Here is a 19,896-nt window from a genome sequence, read left to right as displayed (position 1 = left end):
TTTTAATCTTTGTTTTTTCTAAGCAAGGAAGAAGAACGCTCTATAAGGAAATATCCCGCAGTATCCTTGAACCTTCGATCTTAACAAGCGTAACCATTTAATTCGACTAGGACTACGAATTCCGGCGTCACGCGAACATTCTAAACGCGCGTGCCACGATTAGAATCTCTCTTCTAATCTAACATACATATGTTATATATGTAAATACATCCGGATATATAACAGTAAATATATATATATATATATATATGTGTGTGTGTGTGTGTGTGTGTGTGTGTGTGTGTGTGTGTATGTACGTATTCAAGATACATTCGATAAATTTATATAATTTATATAATAGATATATATATATATATTGAATTAAGTTTATTAAATTATAACTATTACAAAAAAAAAAAGAAGGAAAAAAAATTTATATTATTATTTAATTATTGTTATATTTCTTTTTAATTTTCTCTTAAAATTTTTTTCGTACAATCTTTTTTTTTTTTTTTTCATATTTATGCACATATATAAGTATAAAATTATAATTCAATATATTTACATACGACAACGATTTATATTAAAAAAATAAATGTTTAAAAAATAAACTTATTGAATTATTATTATTATTATTATTATTATTATTATTATTAAAGAAAAAAAGAAAAAATAAATTGGGATCTTTCCCGTCGCCTTTTTCTTTTCTTTTTTCTTTTTCAGAAAAGAAAAAAAAATCAGGAAAAGTTTATATTCTACTTTGTTATTTATTTATTTATTTATATATTTATTTATTTATTTATCCATTTTTTTTTTTTTTGAAGGGTTTAAGGACAATTTTTTTTATATGTAGAATTTGTTATTCTTTGTCTTCGCGTATACATAAATAAATATATGTGTGTGTTGCATATAAATGGCATAACGTCATGATAGGGTTTTCAAATGGTTATAATAGTCGTTAATTAAGAGAGCGCAACGAACGGGGTTCCAGTTAATTGCGCGCACCAACCTAAGTAAGGCTCAATGACCTCGGAAAGAGAGTACAATGTACACCATCGAGGCAAGGTCAATTATAAGGGCGGCCAACTTATGCTAAGATTCATTCAATCATTCGTTCATTTATTTATTTATTTATTTCTTTTCTTTCTTCTTTTTTTTTTTTTTGTTTTGTTAGGAGGAAGGTGCAATCGACAAATGTCGTTCCCAATGAACTATGATTGTTATTATATATATATATATATATGTATATATATATATATATTTTTTTTTTTTCATTGATTCAATTTTTTTTTCAATCATTTTTCCTTCTCTTCTCTTTTTCATTATAAATAAAATTGAATTATCAGAAAATCAATTGCGCGTTCGTTCGAATTTTTTTCGATTTGTTCGAATTTACAAAAAAAAAAAAAAAAAAAAAAAAAAAAATTAATTAAATAAATAAATAAATAAATAAGTAAAAAATAAAAAAAAGGAAGAGAAAAAAAAAAGAAGAAAAATGAATATTATAAACTCCGAGGATGAATTAGATTTTCTTTTCGTTTTTTTTTTTATGGGGATTATTCAGATTTTTCCGACGAAACGGTAAGATACGTGGGAGTATGAAGGATTGAAAATAAAATAAAGAAAAAAATAAAAAAATAAAAAAATAAAAATAAAAAAGAATGTTAGACGGGAGTCACGTTTCTTTCCTAGGAATCTTGGAACCCACACAAGAAATACGTGATATGGACCAACGCATGGTTTCCCATTGGACCCTCAGGAGGACGAAGATAAAATAAGAAAATGAAAATGTTTGATGGCGATATACATACAGCGTATGGTGTTACCAAGAAAGAGAGTAACCCCAAATCCCAAAAATATTCTCTACGTTTCACGTGTCGCATGATTCATTGGAAGTTTTCGTTAATACACACTGTGTCCAAAAATAATCATATACGTTTATCAAATGCGAATAATTATTTTCTAAAGTTAAAAGATAGAAAAAGAAAAAGAAAAAAAAAGAGAGAGAGAGAGATAGAATTCAAATCACAAGTTACGTAATATCATTTTTTTTATGTTAAGTTACGAAATTAAGTTGATTAATTAGTTAATTAATTTTTTTTTTTATTAAGCAAGACATGCAAATTGAATTGATCGCTTGCTCCATCTATGCATGCATATGTAAGATTACATATACACAAGCTATATATATATATAAATATATATATCGTATAGATAAAAACGTGTACTGTAATGATCCAAATAAAGTTTTACAAGTTAAATTCTCTAAAATAATTATATGTATAATTATAATTGAAATACAATAAATACAATTTGCAATTGTTGCTATTATTATTAGCATTGTTGTTATTATTATTATTTACCTTTTTTGTTTTTGATTAATTAATGAAACAATATTAATCATAGCGTTGATTTAATTATAATTATAATATATATATATATATATATACACACACACATATATATATGTATATAAGGCGACCCAATTTAATTAGGCAAACTATACCTTGTAAAATGTTGTTTAGTTAAAATAAGAGGATGAATCGATGCATAAGAGGAAAACATAGTTATGCTCTTTAATTCTCAACGAATCCATTTATAAATCGACTACATCAACCTATTTCATCGTCAAAGATCGTTTTTACTGGCCAACTGCCCGAAACCAATTCTTTATACACCGTGACCCCAGTCCACTCTCATCCTTTCATTTTCTCATTCCCCGAATAATTATTTCTTATTCCTAGGAACATGCGATTTGTGAGATATAATTCCAATAGTAAAGATTTTAAATCTCTAAATCGGTATATCGATAAGTCGATAATAATTTGGAATAATTTATACTTTCTCGATACTATTTATTATCATTGTCAAATTTCACAAATTTTGTTTTCACCAGAAAAAAAAAATGAAAGGAAAAGAGGAGAAAAAATGAACAAAAAAAGAAGAAGACAAAAAAAAATATGGTGATCGCAATTCATATGAAAATTCTAAGTGATATACCACGGACGATAAGATAATAGAATAATAATTGATTAATCGTGCAAACGATATCAAAAAGATCGTGCTCGGTCGGTATACCGAGAAGAAGATCGCGTAGAATCGGTTCGTCGGTAAGGAAGTTCTCTATCCAATTATCACCATTTTTTCTCAATGAACTATACAAATTTTTATCATCGTCGATTTGTTCGTTCTTCCACTTCTTCTTCTCCTTCTTCTTCTTATTCTTCCTCGTTTTTTTCACTAAGGGATCCTTTTCGATGTTATCGAAATTTTTTGAAAATTTTCGAATAAATTCTAAACCCTTACGAATAATCGTGAAGATATCTTCCATTTTTATTTTTTACTTTTATATATATATATATATATATATATATGTATATTTTTTTTTTGTTTTTCGTTTCGTTTCGTTCTTCTTTCTCTCTCGTTCGCGCTTTTAATATAATCGTTTTTCGTGATCGATCGATCGATCGATCGATCGTCGCGTTGTTTCCACAGTACCGTATCTCACTTCGCACTGCCAACTGCGATCTAAGCTAAGAAGATCATTTTGATTACCTAACCTCTCTCTCTCTCTCTCTCTCTCTTTCGTTCGACTTTAAACATCGTCATCGGTTAAAACTATGCCACTCGAATTACGAAATTCTGATCGTAGATAATTTTACATGAGTAAACTTGGCATCTTCATAATCATTATTCGCAGTTACATTTTACGTATTTACGTAAATTTCAATTATCAATCTTCGTTTAAAAATGTTCGACAAATATATTACAAACAAACATAATATAAATTTATTCAATGAAAATCTTTTCCTGTACGATGAATAACATTCTGTCGCCATTTTGTATTTGTAAACTATTTTTTATTATTTTCACTTTCTTTTTCCTTTTCTTCATGAAACAGGACAAAATTTTTTCCACGATAGTGTATAAAACCATTTTGATTTTTAAACTGATCATCATCGATGAGTTTCAATACGAATTTATTATCGATCATTATATTTATCCTAATAATACCTTCTTCGAAAGTTTATACACGACATTTGTCGTAAACGACGAATTTATTGATAATGGCGTCCGTCGCCATTTTGTAATTATAAATTAATCATCCGATATATATAATAATTTCATTTATCATTTACTTTATTCTCATGAGATTATTTCAATTATCAATTATTTATTAGTTCTTACGTTTACGACGTTACGACGGATGAAAAATTTTTTTTACGACGGGCATTTTGAATTTTTAAAGAAAAATAAAAAGAACGTTAGAAATCAACTATCAAGACACGTAGGCTATTTCGACGTGTTCGTGATGCCGACTATGGTCAAATGTATAAATCAGTAAAAAAAAAAAAAAAAAAAAAAAAAAAAAAAAAAAAAAAAAATAAGGAAAAGGAAAAGGAAAAAAAAGGAAAAAAAAAAAGAAAAAGTATGAAAAAAGAGAGAGAGAGAGAGAGAGAGAGAGAGAGTATAGCGGGAGAGGAGAGGGGTAATACTTGGACGTGAGAAAATTGCAGACTATAAATCAGAGATCCATCAATCTTTTGTGTTATATATGCGTAACCAGGAAAGGAGCACGTTCTTAGCAAGGTACGTATCATATATGGATTCGAGCCGCATTCTAGTCGATACTGCAAGTGACCTTTGTAATAACAATGAAATAATAACGTTAACGTTATATGACATTAATGATAATTAATCTATTGGCTAAGATATCGTTAGATAATATATTATTCGTATTATTTTTAAAAGTGAAAATTAATGGTATATGATTAAATTAATATCGATTTATTCGTTACCGTGTAAATTATAATCTATTTTTTTTTTTCTTTTATATCTTCTAATCACGCACGGAATGAAATGTTGACTCTAACGTTAATAATTAGGATCTAACGTTAATGATTAGGTCTAATGTTAATAAGAGGTATCAATGGATAACGATTAGTATCATTGTAAAATAAGAAAATTATGATATAATCGAGTTATGTTGATTAATTATACCGTCTAAATTATAATTTGTTTCTGTTTTTCTTTTTTCTTTTTTCTTTTTTCTTTTTTTTTTCCCCTGCCCTTCTTTTTTATCGATTTCCTAATTATATTACACAGAAGAGTGACGTACCGTATCTGATAATTGACAACTGATATATTGACTTAAAGTCGTCAATATAATTTGTGTTTTAAGAAATGATGACATTACAAATTTATTATACCCATTTAAATTATCACTTAGTCCGATTAATTTTTCTTTCTAATCGTATGCGATTAAACGTATTAGTTATTCTAATCGTTATGGTATAAGAAGTTAATAATCGATATATCGATTGCATGTCAGTATAATTCGCATTATAGAAAATTATGATAAAACATAGTCACTCTAATCACAATACTACACATATATATATATATATAGCGATTAGATTTTTTTTTTTCAGAAAATAAATAAATAAAATATAGAGAAAAGAGAAAGAGAATTTCACTCACCGAACGACGAAGATTCTTCGTGACGATAAATACAATTTATCCCAATAATGTCATTCATTTTTCGTTATTTAATTTTGAAAAAATAAATTTGCTTTTTCCTTTTCCTTCTCTTCTTCTTCTTCTTTTTTTTTTCTTTCTTTCTTTCTTTCTTTCTTCTTTTTTATAACATATATGAAAAAAAATTCGAAACTATCACTTAGGTATTAAATCGATCGAATCGATTCGAATGAATGTGAAAGAGAGAGAAAGAGAGAAAGAGAGACAGAGAGAATGATGTATGTATGTAACCTCGTAAAACTACTGTAACCGACTAAAGCACTAGGAGGCCGTTGACATGGTCGGTGGGTTCCTATTTAATAATGGGTTGCCAACGAGTGCATTCTAGGTCCGTCGGAGTTCCTAAAATAGCAAGAATACCGTCGCACATCGAGAAACAAGTCCAACCGATTCAATTTGAATAGCATTATTAAATAGTCCAATCTCTATTATTTGACAGACGGTAATGTCTAATAAATAATATCATTTTTTATTGTTTGTAACGAATAAAATAGTGTCAATGAATCGACGATAAATAATGTTCGTAGGAAATATCAGAAGAAAGGAAAGGAACAAAATATTATTGTTAAAGAAAGGAACAAAAAGAAAAAAAAAAAAAAAAGAAAAAATAAAAAAAAAAAAAAAAAAGACAATTGGAGAAAAATTTGTAATAATTAAATACGAAATAATTCAAGTAAATTCGAACGAAATTTTTTTTTAATTTCATTGGTATTTTGAATTTTCGATTGAGAATATAGCGCACGAGAAGAGAAAAGATTTCTCAACTAATTCACTTTGCCACATTTAATAATTAATTGTTTGGATATTAATTATTTATTGATTATTTAGAGTTTTAAAATTCAATTCCTATCTCCCTCTTTCTTTCTCTCTTTCTCTCGCATCCACACACACACACACACACACACACACACAAAGAAATACACACGGTCATTTTATCTTCATTCTTTTCTATCCGTGAAAATGTTGGAAAGCAGAAGTAAAACGGAACTGTCTAAATAAATTAAAAATAACTATTCTTTCTCTCTCTCTCTCTCTCTCTCTCTCTCTCTTTTTCTTCCTACTATTACCTGGCCTTCTTCTGCCTTTTCAGTCTCTTTACGAGGCATTAATAATGAAATAAGAAAGAAAAATTCATTGGGCGACACTCGAATTTACGGAGGAAAAAAAAAAAAAAAAAAAAGAAAAAAAATAGAAAAAAAAAACAGAAAAAAAATGAAAAAAGGAAAAAGAAAAAGGAGAAAAGGACAAAAAAGTTTCTAACTCGTATCAAATGACAATTGGAATGTGAATAAATGTGTGACGTTAGATTCGATCGAACTACTTTTTCCTTTCTTTTTCTTTTCGAGAATTTGTTGAGAAAAGAAAAAAAAAAAAAAAAACAAAAGAAATTAAGAAGTTAAGAAAAAAATAAAAGAAAAGAATATTAGGAAAAAGTAATTTGTTAATCGCTTATGCATTTATTGTTTCTCACCTGAGAAAATTAATAATAAAAATATAAATAAATTAATTGTTTAAGTAAATACACACACACATATATATATATATTTTTTATCAAGGTCAGTATATGAACAACGTCAATGAATCTTCTTCGATGGACCAAAGCCACGATCTTGACCTTAACTGTCAGAAACGAGGATTCGTCCTCTTTGCTTCTACGATCGAAACACAGAAAGAGAAAAAGAGAAAGAGAAAGAGAGAGAGAGTGAGAGAGAGAGAGAGAGAGAGAGAGAGAGAAAAATAGAGAGAGGTGATTTTAGATCAGTTTCTTTGTGTGTGTGTGTATGTGTGTTTTCACATCATGCGAATATTTCTGACCAACTTATATCATAGATCCAAAAGATCTTTGAATTTCTATCGATTTCGATTATGTTATTTAATCTAATACTAAATGGTATATATATATATATATATATATCATTTATAAAAAAAAAAAATGTATATATATATATATATATTTATTTTTATACATATATTTTTTTTATAATATATTTTTTTTATATTATATACATTTTTTTTCATTTTTAATTATTACTACATAATAGATCTCATTGGCCTATAAACGAATCTACGAATCTTTTATATATTAATTTACCACTATATATAATATTTTTTCATAGGTTTATCTTATTTTCCTGCTGATAATAAAAATTGAAAACAAAAATTAAATATAGTAAATGAAGATAATAATATTAAAAAAAAAAAAAAAAAAGAAAAGAGAAAAAAAAAATAATAATATTCCATAGATCGAGATCCTTTTACATTTTTATTTTTTTCGAAAGGTAATAGAGAAACTTGACCTTGACATTCTCACCGTGCCATCGGTCGACAGCCTTGAAGATAACGTCAAAAATTTTTCGAGAGAAAGGGAAAGAAAAACAGAACGAGTGTGTATGTATACGCATATGTGTGTGTGTATATATATATACATATATATATGCGTGAGTGCGTGTGTGTGTGTGTGTGTGTGCATTCTGGAAGAAAGACACTGTATTCATTCTGTGGACTATTCATAAAAAGAACGAAACTACCTAGAACTAGTTTCATTCGAGATTCCTCTTGTGTTCAAATATACACTACCTTTCAAAAGATATTCGATATACACGAGGTAAAAAAATTTTCCTCTATTTCTTGGTTCCATTCGTTATTATCATTATTTCGAGGTCAAGATCGTCAAAATCTCAAACGTTGCAGTCAAATACGTCGACAAATATTTGCATCGCTATTGAAAATAAGAAATCTAAAAATTTCTTGAAAACCCAAATTTTATATTCCAAGCAACGCGTCTTCTTTTCATCCAACACCACCCCCTCCCTCACAACCCACCTTTTCTTGTTTGTTTGTTTGTTTATTTTTATTCTTTCGTTTGATTTTATCACTAACATAAAAATTGTTCTATTTCGTGCATGTAAATTTTTTCTTCTTTTATTTTATTTTATTTTATTTTTTTCTGTATTTTTTTTTTTTTTGTATTTTTTTTTAACGATTTTTTAACAATAATTAAAACTCTTCCAATTGTCACATATATCCGAATTTACTTATTAAATGTTTCATTTTTTTTTTCAAGTTTTTCTTTCAAATTTCAAGTGAAATAAATTTATGTATATTTCGAATATCTAAATTATATTATTATATAAATTATATGATATAAGATCATTATAGTGTCATTATTAATTATTTGTTAATATATATATAAAAAAAAAAAAAAAGAAAAAAAAAGGTATGTACATATATTTATATATTACATCAGCGTCAATAAATAAAAAGAATTAAAATCAGAATTTATAAATTATTTATATAACAATGTCGAATTCTTTTTTTTTTTATTTTTTATGTAATACCATCATTTAAACAAAATTATTTCAACATCTACGACAAATCTTAATTTTTATAAACATATATATATATATATAACATATACATATATACACATATATTTTAAAGAATTGATAACATAACATTAAAAAGTAATAATATTTTAATGGCTAAAATATCGAGACATACAGGACACATTTGAAGGATGAAAGGAAGGAAGGAAGGAACGCGACGGGTCGATTCTCTCTCACCTACTCGACCCAGCCTCTCTTCAAATTCCCTCATCCCCACCAGCAGTACCACCCCCAACTATTCCCATTACAAACTCCTCGTTCCACTATCCTCCCCATCACCGTTTTCCCATCCGTTCCACCATATCTAATCCTTTCTCTGTAACTTGCATCTCTGTCCCTCTCTCCCTCTCCCTCTATCCCTCTCTTTCCCTCTATCTCCCTCTCTCTCTCTCTCTCTCTCTCTCTCCCTTCCTATATCTGTCTACCTATCTATCTACCTATCTCTCTTTCTCCTTTTTAGGCACTCCTGTCATGCTGAAAACTACAATTGATTTCGTGCCATTGTTCTTCCGCATTGTCACGCGACTCCTCTTCGTTCATTAAATCTATAATTTCAAAAAAAAAAAAAAAAAAAAAAAAAAAAAGAAAAAAAAGAAAAGAAGAAGAAGAAGAAGAGTAAAGAAAAAAAAAAAACAAGAAGAAAATATAATGTAATATATTGTACGTATACAATGTACAATATTAAATATATAAAATATGATACAATGTATAAAAACTTTACGCGTAATATTATTTCTCTCTGCGTATGATATATAAATATATATATATATATATATACATATATATATATATATATCATTCTTTTTTAAATTAAAAATACATATATATGAATATTTACGTACGTACGTATGTACATGTACAAATACATACATACATACATACATACATGCATACATGCATACATGCATACATAGTATAGGAATACATAGATACATACATACAAACATAAATGAATGAATGCACATATGAATGACGTTAAATGAAATAGGATAGAATGAATGATAGTTAAAATGGGAAAACGAATAAAGATCGTGTAGGTGAAAGCAGAAATCGGCAAGATGGAGTAGAATCTATCGGTGTGTGCGTGTTCGTCTGTGTACGAGAAAAAGAGAGAGAGAGAGAGAGAGAGAAGAGGTAAAGGAGAAAGGGGAAGGGGACGCGAAGTTCCTCTCGGCTGCTGCGGATCGATAAAACGGAGCTGCGTGATATGGTTCTCGGTTCTCAACATGAAAAGTACCGATGGATACAAAGTCTATACATGTCGTTTGGTTCCTACTCGTATTTCCTTCTATTTTTCTTCTTTTTCTTTTTTCTTTCTTTCTTTCTTTTTTTTTTATTCTTTCATTATTATTCTTTTTTTTTTTTTTATTTTTTTTTATTTTTATTAACTCGCAGAACGATATTTTTATCATCTTGATTGGAACGAGGGGTGAGGACGGATGATATAAATGAAAGAAGAAAAAGTAGAGAAAGAAAAGATAAAAAAAAAAAGAAAAAAAAAAAAAAGAAAGGAAAAAAAGAAAACAACAAAGGGGAAAAATATCTTTTGAAGAAGATAAAAGATTGCAAAAGATTTGCAAGGTGAATTAATTAATCTTTGAAAATCTTTAGAAATTCTCGTGGATAACGATTTGTATTGTGGAAATTGTAAGGGGGGTTGCGGAGGAGGGGGGTGGGGGAGCACGGTGGGCGGGGGAAAGATAAATAAAAGAAATGAAAAAGAAACGAACGCTTAGGAAAAATTCGATTAGCGCACGAGTATTAATAATGAAGATAAATATGAAATATTATCGTACATTGAAAATCATATTGTCCTTGTAAATTAATAATTGATAATGGATACGTGTCAATTCGTCGTACGTTGTGACGTTGGGGCTGAGCGGGAGGGCGGTCGGAGGGGAGGGAAGGGTGGAAGAAATCACTAATATTAATTCGAAAAATTGTTCTATTAATAATTAATTCACATCAGATATGAATTATCTGATGTTAAAGACATAGTACGATAAAGATTCATCCTAATATGTAATTTATTTAAAAATTTGAAATTTGAAATTTATAATTATTCAATTTAATTAAAATAATAATAATAATAATAATAATAATAATAATAATAATAATAATAATAATAATAATAATAATAATAATAATAATAACGACAAATGTGAATCTGAAGAAAGAATAAAAAAAATTATATCCATAATAGAAAAAAAAATGTATATATTTTTCCCCATTCAAATACACAAATTCGATTAACAGAAACAAAAAAAAAAAAGAGAAAAAAAAAAAAAAAGAAAAACCAAAAAAAAAAGGTCACTAATAAAATCAGACCGGAGAGTTCGAGTAAATCGCAATTACTCGGAGAGATAACACAATTCGTGTAAATTTGTCGAATCTTTGAGAGAAAAACAAAGAGAAAAAAGAAGGAAAAAAAAAGAAAAAAAAGAAAAAATCACCAGTAAAATATTTGACTAGTAAAATATATACGAGCGTTGGTCAGATGCGCGTACGCAGATCCTTAAAAAAAGAAAAAAAAAAAAAGAAAAAAAAAAAAGAGAAAAAAAAAAGAGTGAAAAATACATATTTGCGAAAACTGAAAAAGTACAAAAGAAAAACGGACGAAAATGAAGAGCGAAAAAAAAAAAGAAGGAGAAGAAAAGAAAGAAAAAAATGTAAAAGCAATAAAAATAACTTATTTCAACGATCGAACTCAAGTAAAGACTGTGCTTTGATCTATCAATAATTTCAATTCCAAAAATAGATGAAGAGGGTTGTTAAAAAAAAAGAAAAAGAAAAAAAAGAAAAAAGAAAAAAAAAAAAAGGAAAAAAAGGGAAAAATACACATTTGATTATATATTAAAGAGTGAAAAACACTCCGTGTATCGTCCATCTAACGATAAAGGCTGGCTATTTTTAAAATTAAAGGCCTATAGAACGTTTGATATTTCCATGGAATATGATTTACGTTGCATTACGTTACTTACGTTATAGTTTCGTCGTCGTCGTCGTCGTCGTCGTCGTCGTGGTCGTCGTCGATCGATAACGATGACGATGACGAGGACAATGACGATAAGGTGAACTTTCGATGTGATATCATGCGAGTGTCACAAAGCTGACGTAATGGTGGGATTGGATGGGGAAGGGGGAAAGAAAAAAAAAAGAAAAAAAAAAGTACAAGGAGGTATATGGGGTTGTATGATAGTGGTGGCGTCTTTACAACGTCTAACGACTTTGACGCAATTGCTTCCTTCAATCACATCGATCGTATAACCATCAAAGACGATAGAATTGAACCGTTCACAAGGAAAATCGATTGAGGTCTAGTTTTTTTTCTTTTTTTTTTTTCTTTCCTTAATTTTTTATATCTATTTAATGTTAAATTTAAAATTTCTTAATTTTCAAATCAAACGAAAATTCAAATTTATACGATCAAAGTATCCTACTATACGCGTAGTTCTACTTACTAAATTTTTTTTTTTTTTCATTAATAATACATTTCTTTAATCTTCGTTTATTTAAATAACATCAGATGGATGGGAAAATTTGTTTTTCTCCTCGCCATAAAAATAATTTATTTCCTGAAACCAATCTCATCGATCAACTTTCGTTCTCTTTATCCTGTATTTCTAAATTGTTTACAATTTAGAAATTTTTTACAATTATTTTCTATTTCTTTTTTCTCTTTTTGATCGATTAAATAGGACATAACATTACCATCGATCACGACGATTACTCGATATTTTTTATATGTGATGTGTGCATGCATTTACGTGTAATAATCCAAATAATGTATTGCAAATTACTTTTATCAAAATGATTGTAAATTTTTTTTAATTATTTTCTTTTTTGTCAATTAAAAAATATGTAATATTATCATCGATCACAACAATCATTTAATATTATATATATATATATATATATATATATATATCAAGTTATAAAATTAAAGACCATACAGAGAGAGAGAGAGAGAGAGAGAGAGAGAGAGAGAGAGAGAGAGAGAGAGAGAGAGAGACCTTTGATAAGAAAGACGTATTTTATAGCCAAAGCATAAGCTGTAAATAAAGATGGCCTATAATCAATGACGTCATACGATATACCCTAGCTAAGGGTCAACGACCTTCGCATCTCGGTCACCTGTCCACTATTTACAGACATAATACGTATATATATATATATATGTATGTACATATATATATATATATACACACTACATTTACTTAAGGTAAATGTAAAGATACGTTACGACAGAATGGAAATATCATTTTTAACACTATCCACCCTATTTGCTTACGTAAATACTGAAAACTGAAAGTAAAATACATTTTATGTATTACATAGCCGATAAATCGTTTTACACGATTATACCGATGCTATCAGATCGATAAGTAAGTTCTCTTCGTTAACCTACATAATAGTTTTTAGATTCGAAAGATAAAATTAGAGACAGAGAGAGAGAGAGAGAGAGAGAGAGAGAGAGAGAGAGAGAGAGAGAAAGAGAGAGAGAAAGAGAGAGAGAGAGAAAATTGGAATTTAATAAAGGGATTAAAATTTTTATATTCTAACGTAATCAAATTAATATTTTAAAAAATATTTATATATTCCGGTCGTTTAACGATAAACATATTAATTAATGTAATAACAAAACAATTAAAAAGGTTTAATGGAAGATCATTAATAATTATTATGAAATTATTATACTACGTTGTGATAACATGAGAGAGAAAACAAAGAAAATGGAAAAAAGAAAAAAGAAAATATTAACACGAATCAAAATTTTTTAATAATTAAAAAAAAAGAAAATATATATATATATGCATATTTTTTTAAACTGTAAACTGTATCAAGCTTTTTAAAAGTGTACATTCAAAATTGGCGCCGTTCGAAGAGCTAACCTCTCAAAAAAAAAAAGAAGAAAAAAAAAGAAAAAAAAAGAAAGAAAAAGATAAGAAGAGAGAAGACTTAAAAGGAAAAGGAAAACGAAAAGCGAAAGACGACGAAAGAAAGAAGAAAATGAAGAGAAGGAAGGAAGGAAGGAAAGAAGAAGAAAAAAAAAAAGATAATTTTCCGAGCGGAATAACGATCCTGAATTAAAAATGTGTATCGCGAGTTCAACGGCGGTGTCATCGACCTCGAAAAGGAAAGAGGAGAACAGGAACGCGGGAATCAACGTACATATATTTATGCATGTGGAAGTGAGAAATACAGGATCAGGGAACGAGTGGAACGAATAAGAGAGAAAGAGAAAGAGATAGAAAAAGAGAGAGAGAGAGAGAGAGAGAGAGAGAGAAATATGAAAAGGGAAGGTGGTATACATATCCAGGCTCCACTAAGAGAGCGAGAACGAGACAGATAGAGAAATACATATATACTTATATATATATATATGTATATATATATATATATGTATATATATATATATATTTATATATACATAAAGAAAAAGAGAGAGAGAGAGAGAGAGAGGAAGAGAGAAAAAAAATCAGCCTAATGAACTCAACACATGTGCCTACATTTACCAACGAAGAAACTCAATCCAAACATAGAATAAAGAAAAAAAGGACAAAAAAGCAAGAAAAAATAAAATGAAGTAAAAAGATGTAAATGAAATCCGGAAATGTGTATAAGTCGCCCTTACGTATCTTCTGTCTCTTATTTGTCAACTTTCAATACAAATTTTCACTCTCTGTGGTATTAAAGAAAAAGGCAAAAAACGAAAGAAAAAAAAAAAAAATATATATATATACATATATATACATATAAATAATATATATAAATAAACGTGAATGTATCGAACCCTTTTTGGCACGTTTCCTTACAATCCTTTAATAGAAACTTGTGTAACTGTTGCCACTTGTGTCACATTTATAAAAAAAAAAACAAAGTAATAACAGTAATAATAATAATAATAATAATAATAATAATAATAATAATAATAATAATAATAATAATAATAATAATAATAATAATAACTACAACAATAACAACAATAATAATAATAAATTATTAATAATAAAAAATGATTAATAATAAAAATAATAATAAGAAGAATAATAACAATAACAATAATGATGATAACAATAATAATGATGAATGAAAATAACGATGATTAATAATAACCAAAATAATAATAATAATAATAATAATAATAATAATAATAATAATAATAATAATAATAATAATAATAATAATAACAATAATAATAACAATAATGATAAATGAAGAAAATGAATAAATAAATAAATAATAAAACTTACCCCTTGCGTTTCTTTCTTATCCTAACAGAAGACGTTGTTGATACATCACTGTCTTCGTCATTCTCCTCAGAATGTGGCTCGTCGTAACGTACAACAGTGCCAGTAGCAGTCGTATTAGTTCGTTTGTTCGCGTCGGCATGACCATTGCTATCATCCTCGTCCTCGGCTTCTGGATTTGCGACGAGCGAGTACATCGACGAAAATATACTCTATCAGTGAATAAAAGTTTGACGTCGGCCGGTATTACTGGACGACATCATCGTACTTCCTACCCTTTTGTTATACCTTAAGAGGGAGTACTACTTCACCCTCTCTCTCTCTCTCTATCTATCTCTCTCTTTTTCTCTAACACACATTCTATTCGTCCTCTTTTTTCCGATTAACCTACTATTCTTTCCTTTCGTATAAATATATGTATGTTATATATATATATATATATATATATATATATATATATATATATATATGTATTATCGATGAAATTCGAATCTGTTCCGAGAGAGACAAAAAGAAAGAAAGAAAGAAAGAAAAAAAGAAAGAAAGAAAGAAAGAAAGGAAAAATGTTCAACGAAAAAATTCCTTCCTCTTTGATCAGGTAACCGCGGCACAATTAGCTTTATCGCTTTATACACACGCACACAATTATATGCCAGCCTATGTATACGCGTACGTACATAAACATAGGCGCGTACCCACACAGGTACGTCGAATTGATACGCCCGTTCGTTCGTTCATCTGTTCACCCACCTCCCACCTACTACTACCACCACCACCATCACCACCTCCACCACCCTTTCACCTAACCCAACCTCCCTTTTGCCAAACGATGCGCGGTTAACTTCACCCTTCTTACCTCTCTAATCCTCGTCCTCCAACTACTCCTACCACCACCACTACCACCACCATCACCGCCACCACCACCACCACCACCACCACCTAACCACCCACCCGTACACTAGCGTGGCTCGAGCTAGACTGGATGATATTTTGAAGCTCACTCTGCTGCCACTACTAGCGACACCTTGCGGCTAACTTTGGTAACACGTAGGATGTATTACGTTCTTATATGTACGTATGTGTGTGTTTACGTATGTATCTGTTACGTGCGCGTATATGTTTATATGTCGTGTGTATGCTCAAGTGTTTGAGTGTGTGTGTGTGTGTGTCTGAATATATATATTATTTCCTCTTCTACGTATTTCCTAACGTTTCAATCGTAAATATCGACACGTTCGTTATTTTATAGATACGTTAAATAACCAAAAATTCTTTTCCTTTCGATTTGCTTTTTCAAAAAAAAAAAGAACACAAAAGAAAAATAAAAAAAAAGAAAAAGAAAATCTAACGATCATTGAAAAATCAATTAATAGACACGTCAAATTTTATTCCAACGTTAATACAAATGAAAACTTCGTATGAATGTATTGTAAATGAAAAATCTATAATAACTAAATGTCGAAAATCTTTATCGAAATTTTTCAATAATTTTTTTCTTTCTTTCTTTTTTTTATTTTTTTTTTTCAAAACAATAATCACATATATTAAAAATCCAATTATATTTAATTGATTCTAATGTGACGCAACCGTTTCTAAAAAAAAAAAAAAAAAAAAAAAAAAAAAACAAATCATACGAATTAATAAAAAGAAAAATGAATTACGACGCTTCGACGATCGCCCATTTTTAAATTGTTCGCTTGATTATCCAACGAGAAGAGAAAAAGAAAAATAAACTAAAGAATCATTCCTGTCTTTTTTTTTTCTTTTTTTTTTTTCTCTAACACGATCGATTCCTCATAGTCGAGGGGTTCTGAGATCATTAGGCACGTACCTGAACAAAGCAGGTCCCTTGGGGTATGTTCACATGGGAAGTAATGGTGCTTCGATCGATGCACTCACTACGCACACATTTGCACACACACACAACAGAGCACAGCTCCCACAGACACAAAGCGCACAGGACAAACAATTGTAATTTACCCGCCAAAAAATAAAAAAAAAAGAAAGAAAGAAAAAACGAAACGAACGTGATCTTACGGCGGGAAAAAAATTAATTTTTTTCTTTTCTTAAATAAACAATAGAAAAAAAAAGACAAAATATATACACACGTGTACGTGCGTGCATGTATATATATATGTACGTATGTTGTGTGTGTGTGTGTGTGTGTGTGTAATAAATTTAATGTATAAAATTTAAAAATCTAAAAAAAGAACGAAACGTTTTGTACTTTTCTATGCATTGAAAGTTTAACTTTGTATTAATTTTATGACCGACGACGAGATGAGAAGAAGGTTAAATCCAAGGTGACCGAGAAGAAGGTTAAATCCAAGGTGACCTTGCAATTCTTCATATCGTTCAAATCGACAAAACATATCTATTATATTATTGCTCATATCTTTTGAATTATCTAATAATACGAATTTTTAATCCGCAACGATCGCGATTATTATTATTATTATTATTATTATTATTATTATTATTATTATTATTATTATTATTATTATTATACTACGGAAATCTAAATTATGCACATACGTATACATATATGTATGTATGTATGTGTGTATGTGTGTATGTATGTATGTATGTATGTATGTATGTATATATGTATGTATGTATGTATGTATGTATGTATGTGTGTATGCACGTGTGTGTATGTAAATAATCGATTGTGAGACACAAGAGTCGATAACAGGTTAACGTTAACAACAAGTATATCAGAGTAATCTACGGAATTTATACTTGTGTATTGCTCCAGTTGGAAACCAGCCAAGAACGAACATGACTGTGTGTTCCTTCTTCTCCTTCTTCTTCTTTTAGTTGTTTGAACGTGTGGCCGCGACCTTGAGGTCGACGACGCCTGTTACCAACTACGTGAAGTTAGCTCTAACGAAAATTACAGGTGAATTCTTTAGACCACCTATTGTGGTCTAAATATATATATATATATATATATATATATATATATATATATATGTATATATATATATATATATATATGTATATATATATATATATATTAGTTATATATATTCATCGTATAAATGCTTTCACGATGTTCATTGTTTCCTCGATCCTAATCGATATAAACAATGTATCTAATTATGTTATATAATGTACACTGACATTTTCTTCTTTTTTTTTATTCCATTTTATTTTTTTTTTTTTTCTTTTTCTTTTTCTTTTTGTAGAAACAAACTTTTCTTTTATATATCACGTACGACGTACGATTCAAATGCGATAATTAAGTGAAAGAAAAAAATAACAAAATAAGAAAAAAAAAAAGGAAATCAATATCACTTTCAAGCTCCTGATACTTTTTTTTCTTCATCATCGATCTTAAGGATGATTCTCAAAAAAAAAAAAAAAAAAAAAAAAAAAAAGGAAAGAAAAAGAAAAGAGAAAATAAGAAAAAAGAAAGAAAGAAAGAAAGTAAGAAAAAAATGGAAGAAGAAAGATCAAAATGGTTAATACATGATATAGTAAATGAAACATGTGCCTAAGTATAATAACTCTTTTTTATTATACAATCAGTTGTGTGAAAACAAAAGATTATGCGAATACGACGAATAAAAGTATAGGCCTTAAAAATATCGTTTCACGTGTGTGTGTATATATATGTATATTATGATTGATTTATTATATTATATATATATATGTCGAGAACACACTCTCGTCTTATATATTAATATATCATTACTATACATTTCTATAATATATCATCTATATACACTTTTCTTTTTATTATAAAGTGTCGTATATAAAAAATACATTTTTCTTGATAAATCGACTAAATGGCCGTCATGACAGAGAATGAGCAGAAAGAAAAAGAAACGGAGAAAGAGAAGAAACAGAAAAAGAGAGTTATTGAGATTACGAATTATTGCTACGATGATATTTCAAAAGTCGTTACTTCGTTAAAATTTTATAAAATAATTTATTTTATGAAGGAAAATATTAAGAAAAAAAAAAAAGAAAAAAAAATAAGGAAACGTAAGGTCGAAGAAACCTCTTTCTTTTGTGCTGAAATACGAAAGATTTATATGATAAAAAAAAAAAAGAGAGAGAGAGAGAGAGAGAGAGAGAGAGAGAATGCAAAAGAAATTCTCAAGAAAAAAAAAATAAACAAATAATTAAAATCACAAGATCAAAAATAGTCGAATGAAGATAAAAGGATAAAGAAATATATATATATATATATATATATATATATATATATATATATATATTATTTGTCTTTCTTTATCATCTTTTCCTCTTTCTCTTCATTTTCTTTTTTACCGATCAATAAATTCATATCTTCGGACATTTTCAACGATGCATCGTCATGTATGCCCGACGATTTCTTATCGTTACGTTTTTTTCCCTTCTCAGAGATTTTTACCTCTCCTATTTCCGTCATCATCGCTTCCTCTTCCTTCTCACATTTTTTTCCCTTACCATCTTCCTTATCCTTCTTCATCTCCTTCTCATTCATTTCCTCCTTCACCTCCTCATCTAATTCCGAAAGATAATCTTCATAATTTATCTCATCGCCATTTTCTATTTTCTTCAATTCTTGCTTCAACATTTCCAAACATTCTCTACGTTCCAACCATTTCTTCGTAATGTCGACATTTTGCTCTTCCGTACTCTCTCCGTCCAATATCATCGTCTTCTCCTTCTCTTCGCATTCGAGTATATATTTTTCGTAACTGTCCACCTTAGAATAAAAAGCAAAAATATATAAGTAAAAAAATAA

The 19,896-nt window shown here is 28.5% G+C and overlaps 2 protein-coding genes across 11 annotated transcripts in view; both read right to left on the bottom strand.

Moving 5' to 3' along the window:
• The window catches only part of LOC118441501 (uncharacterized), a 62,864-nt gene extending 46,779 nt beyond the window's left edge, over positions 1-16,085 (bottom strand). For 2 of the 7 annotated variants that reach the window (XM_085660048.1, XM_085660047.1), the window contains exon 1: positions 15,158-15,530. In XM_085660048.1, coding sequence (XP_085516174.1) covers positions 15,158-15,351 — 194 coding nt within the window. In that variant the 5' untranslated portion in view covers positions 15,352-15,530. Of the gene's footprint in view, positions 1-5,460; positions 5,767-15,157; positions 15,534-16,010 lie in introns of those variants that run through there. The other 5 variants (XM_085660043.1, XM_085660044.1, XM_085660045.1 and 2 more) reach the window with 5 other exon arrangements.
• A 2,799-nt stretch (positions 16,086-18,884) lies between these two features.
• The window catches only part of LOC118441505 (uncharacterized), a 4,252-nt gene continuing 3,240 nt past the window's right edge, over positions 18,885-19,896 (bottom strand). For 2 of the 4 annotated variants that reach the window (XM_085660106.1, XM_085660107.1), the window contains one exon: positions 18,885-19,857. In XM_085660106.1, coding sequence (XP_085516232.1) covers positions 19,384-19,857 — 474 coding nt within the window. In that variant the 3' untranslated portion in view covers positions 18,885-19,383. The remainder of the gene's footprint in view (positions 19,858-19,896) is intronic. The other 2 variants (XM_085660108.1, XM_035866002.2) reach the window with 1 other exon arrangement.

The sequence above is a fragment of the Vespa mandarinia genome, chromosome 11 (assembly GCF_050613455.1).
Source record: "Vespa mandarinia isolate Hongniang chromosome 11, ASM5061345v1, whole genome shotgun sequence".
Classification (NCBI taxonomy): Eukaryota; Metazoa; Arthropoda; class Insecta; order Hymenoptera; family Vespidae; genus Vespa; species Vespa mandarinia.
The sequence above is the reverse complement of the archived record's forward strand: the minus strand, read 5'-3'. Positions and strand labels throughout refer to the sequence as shown.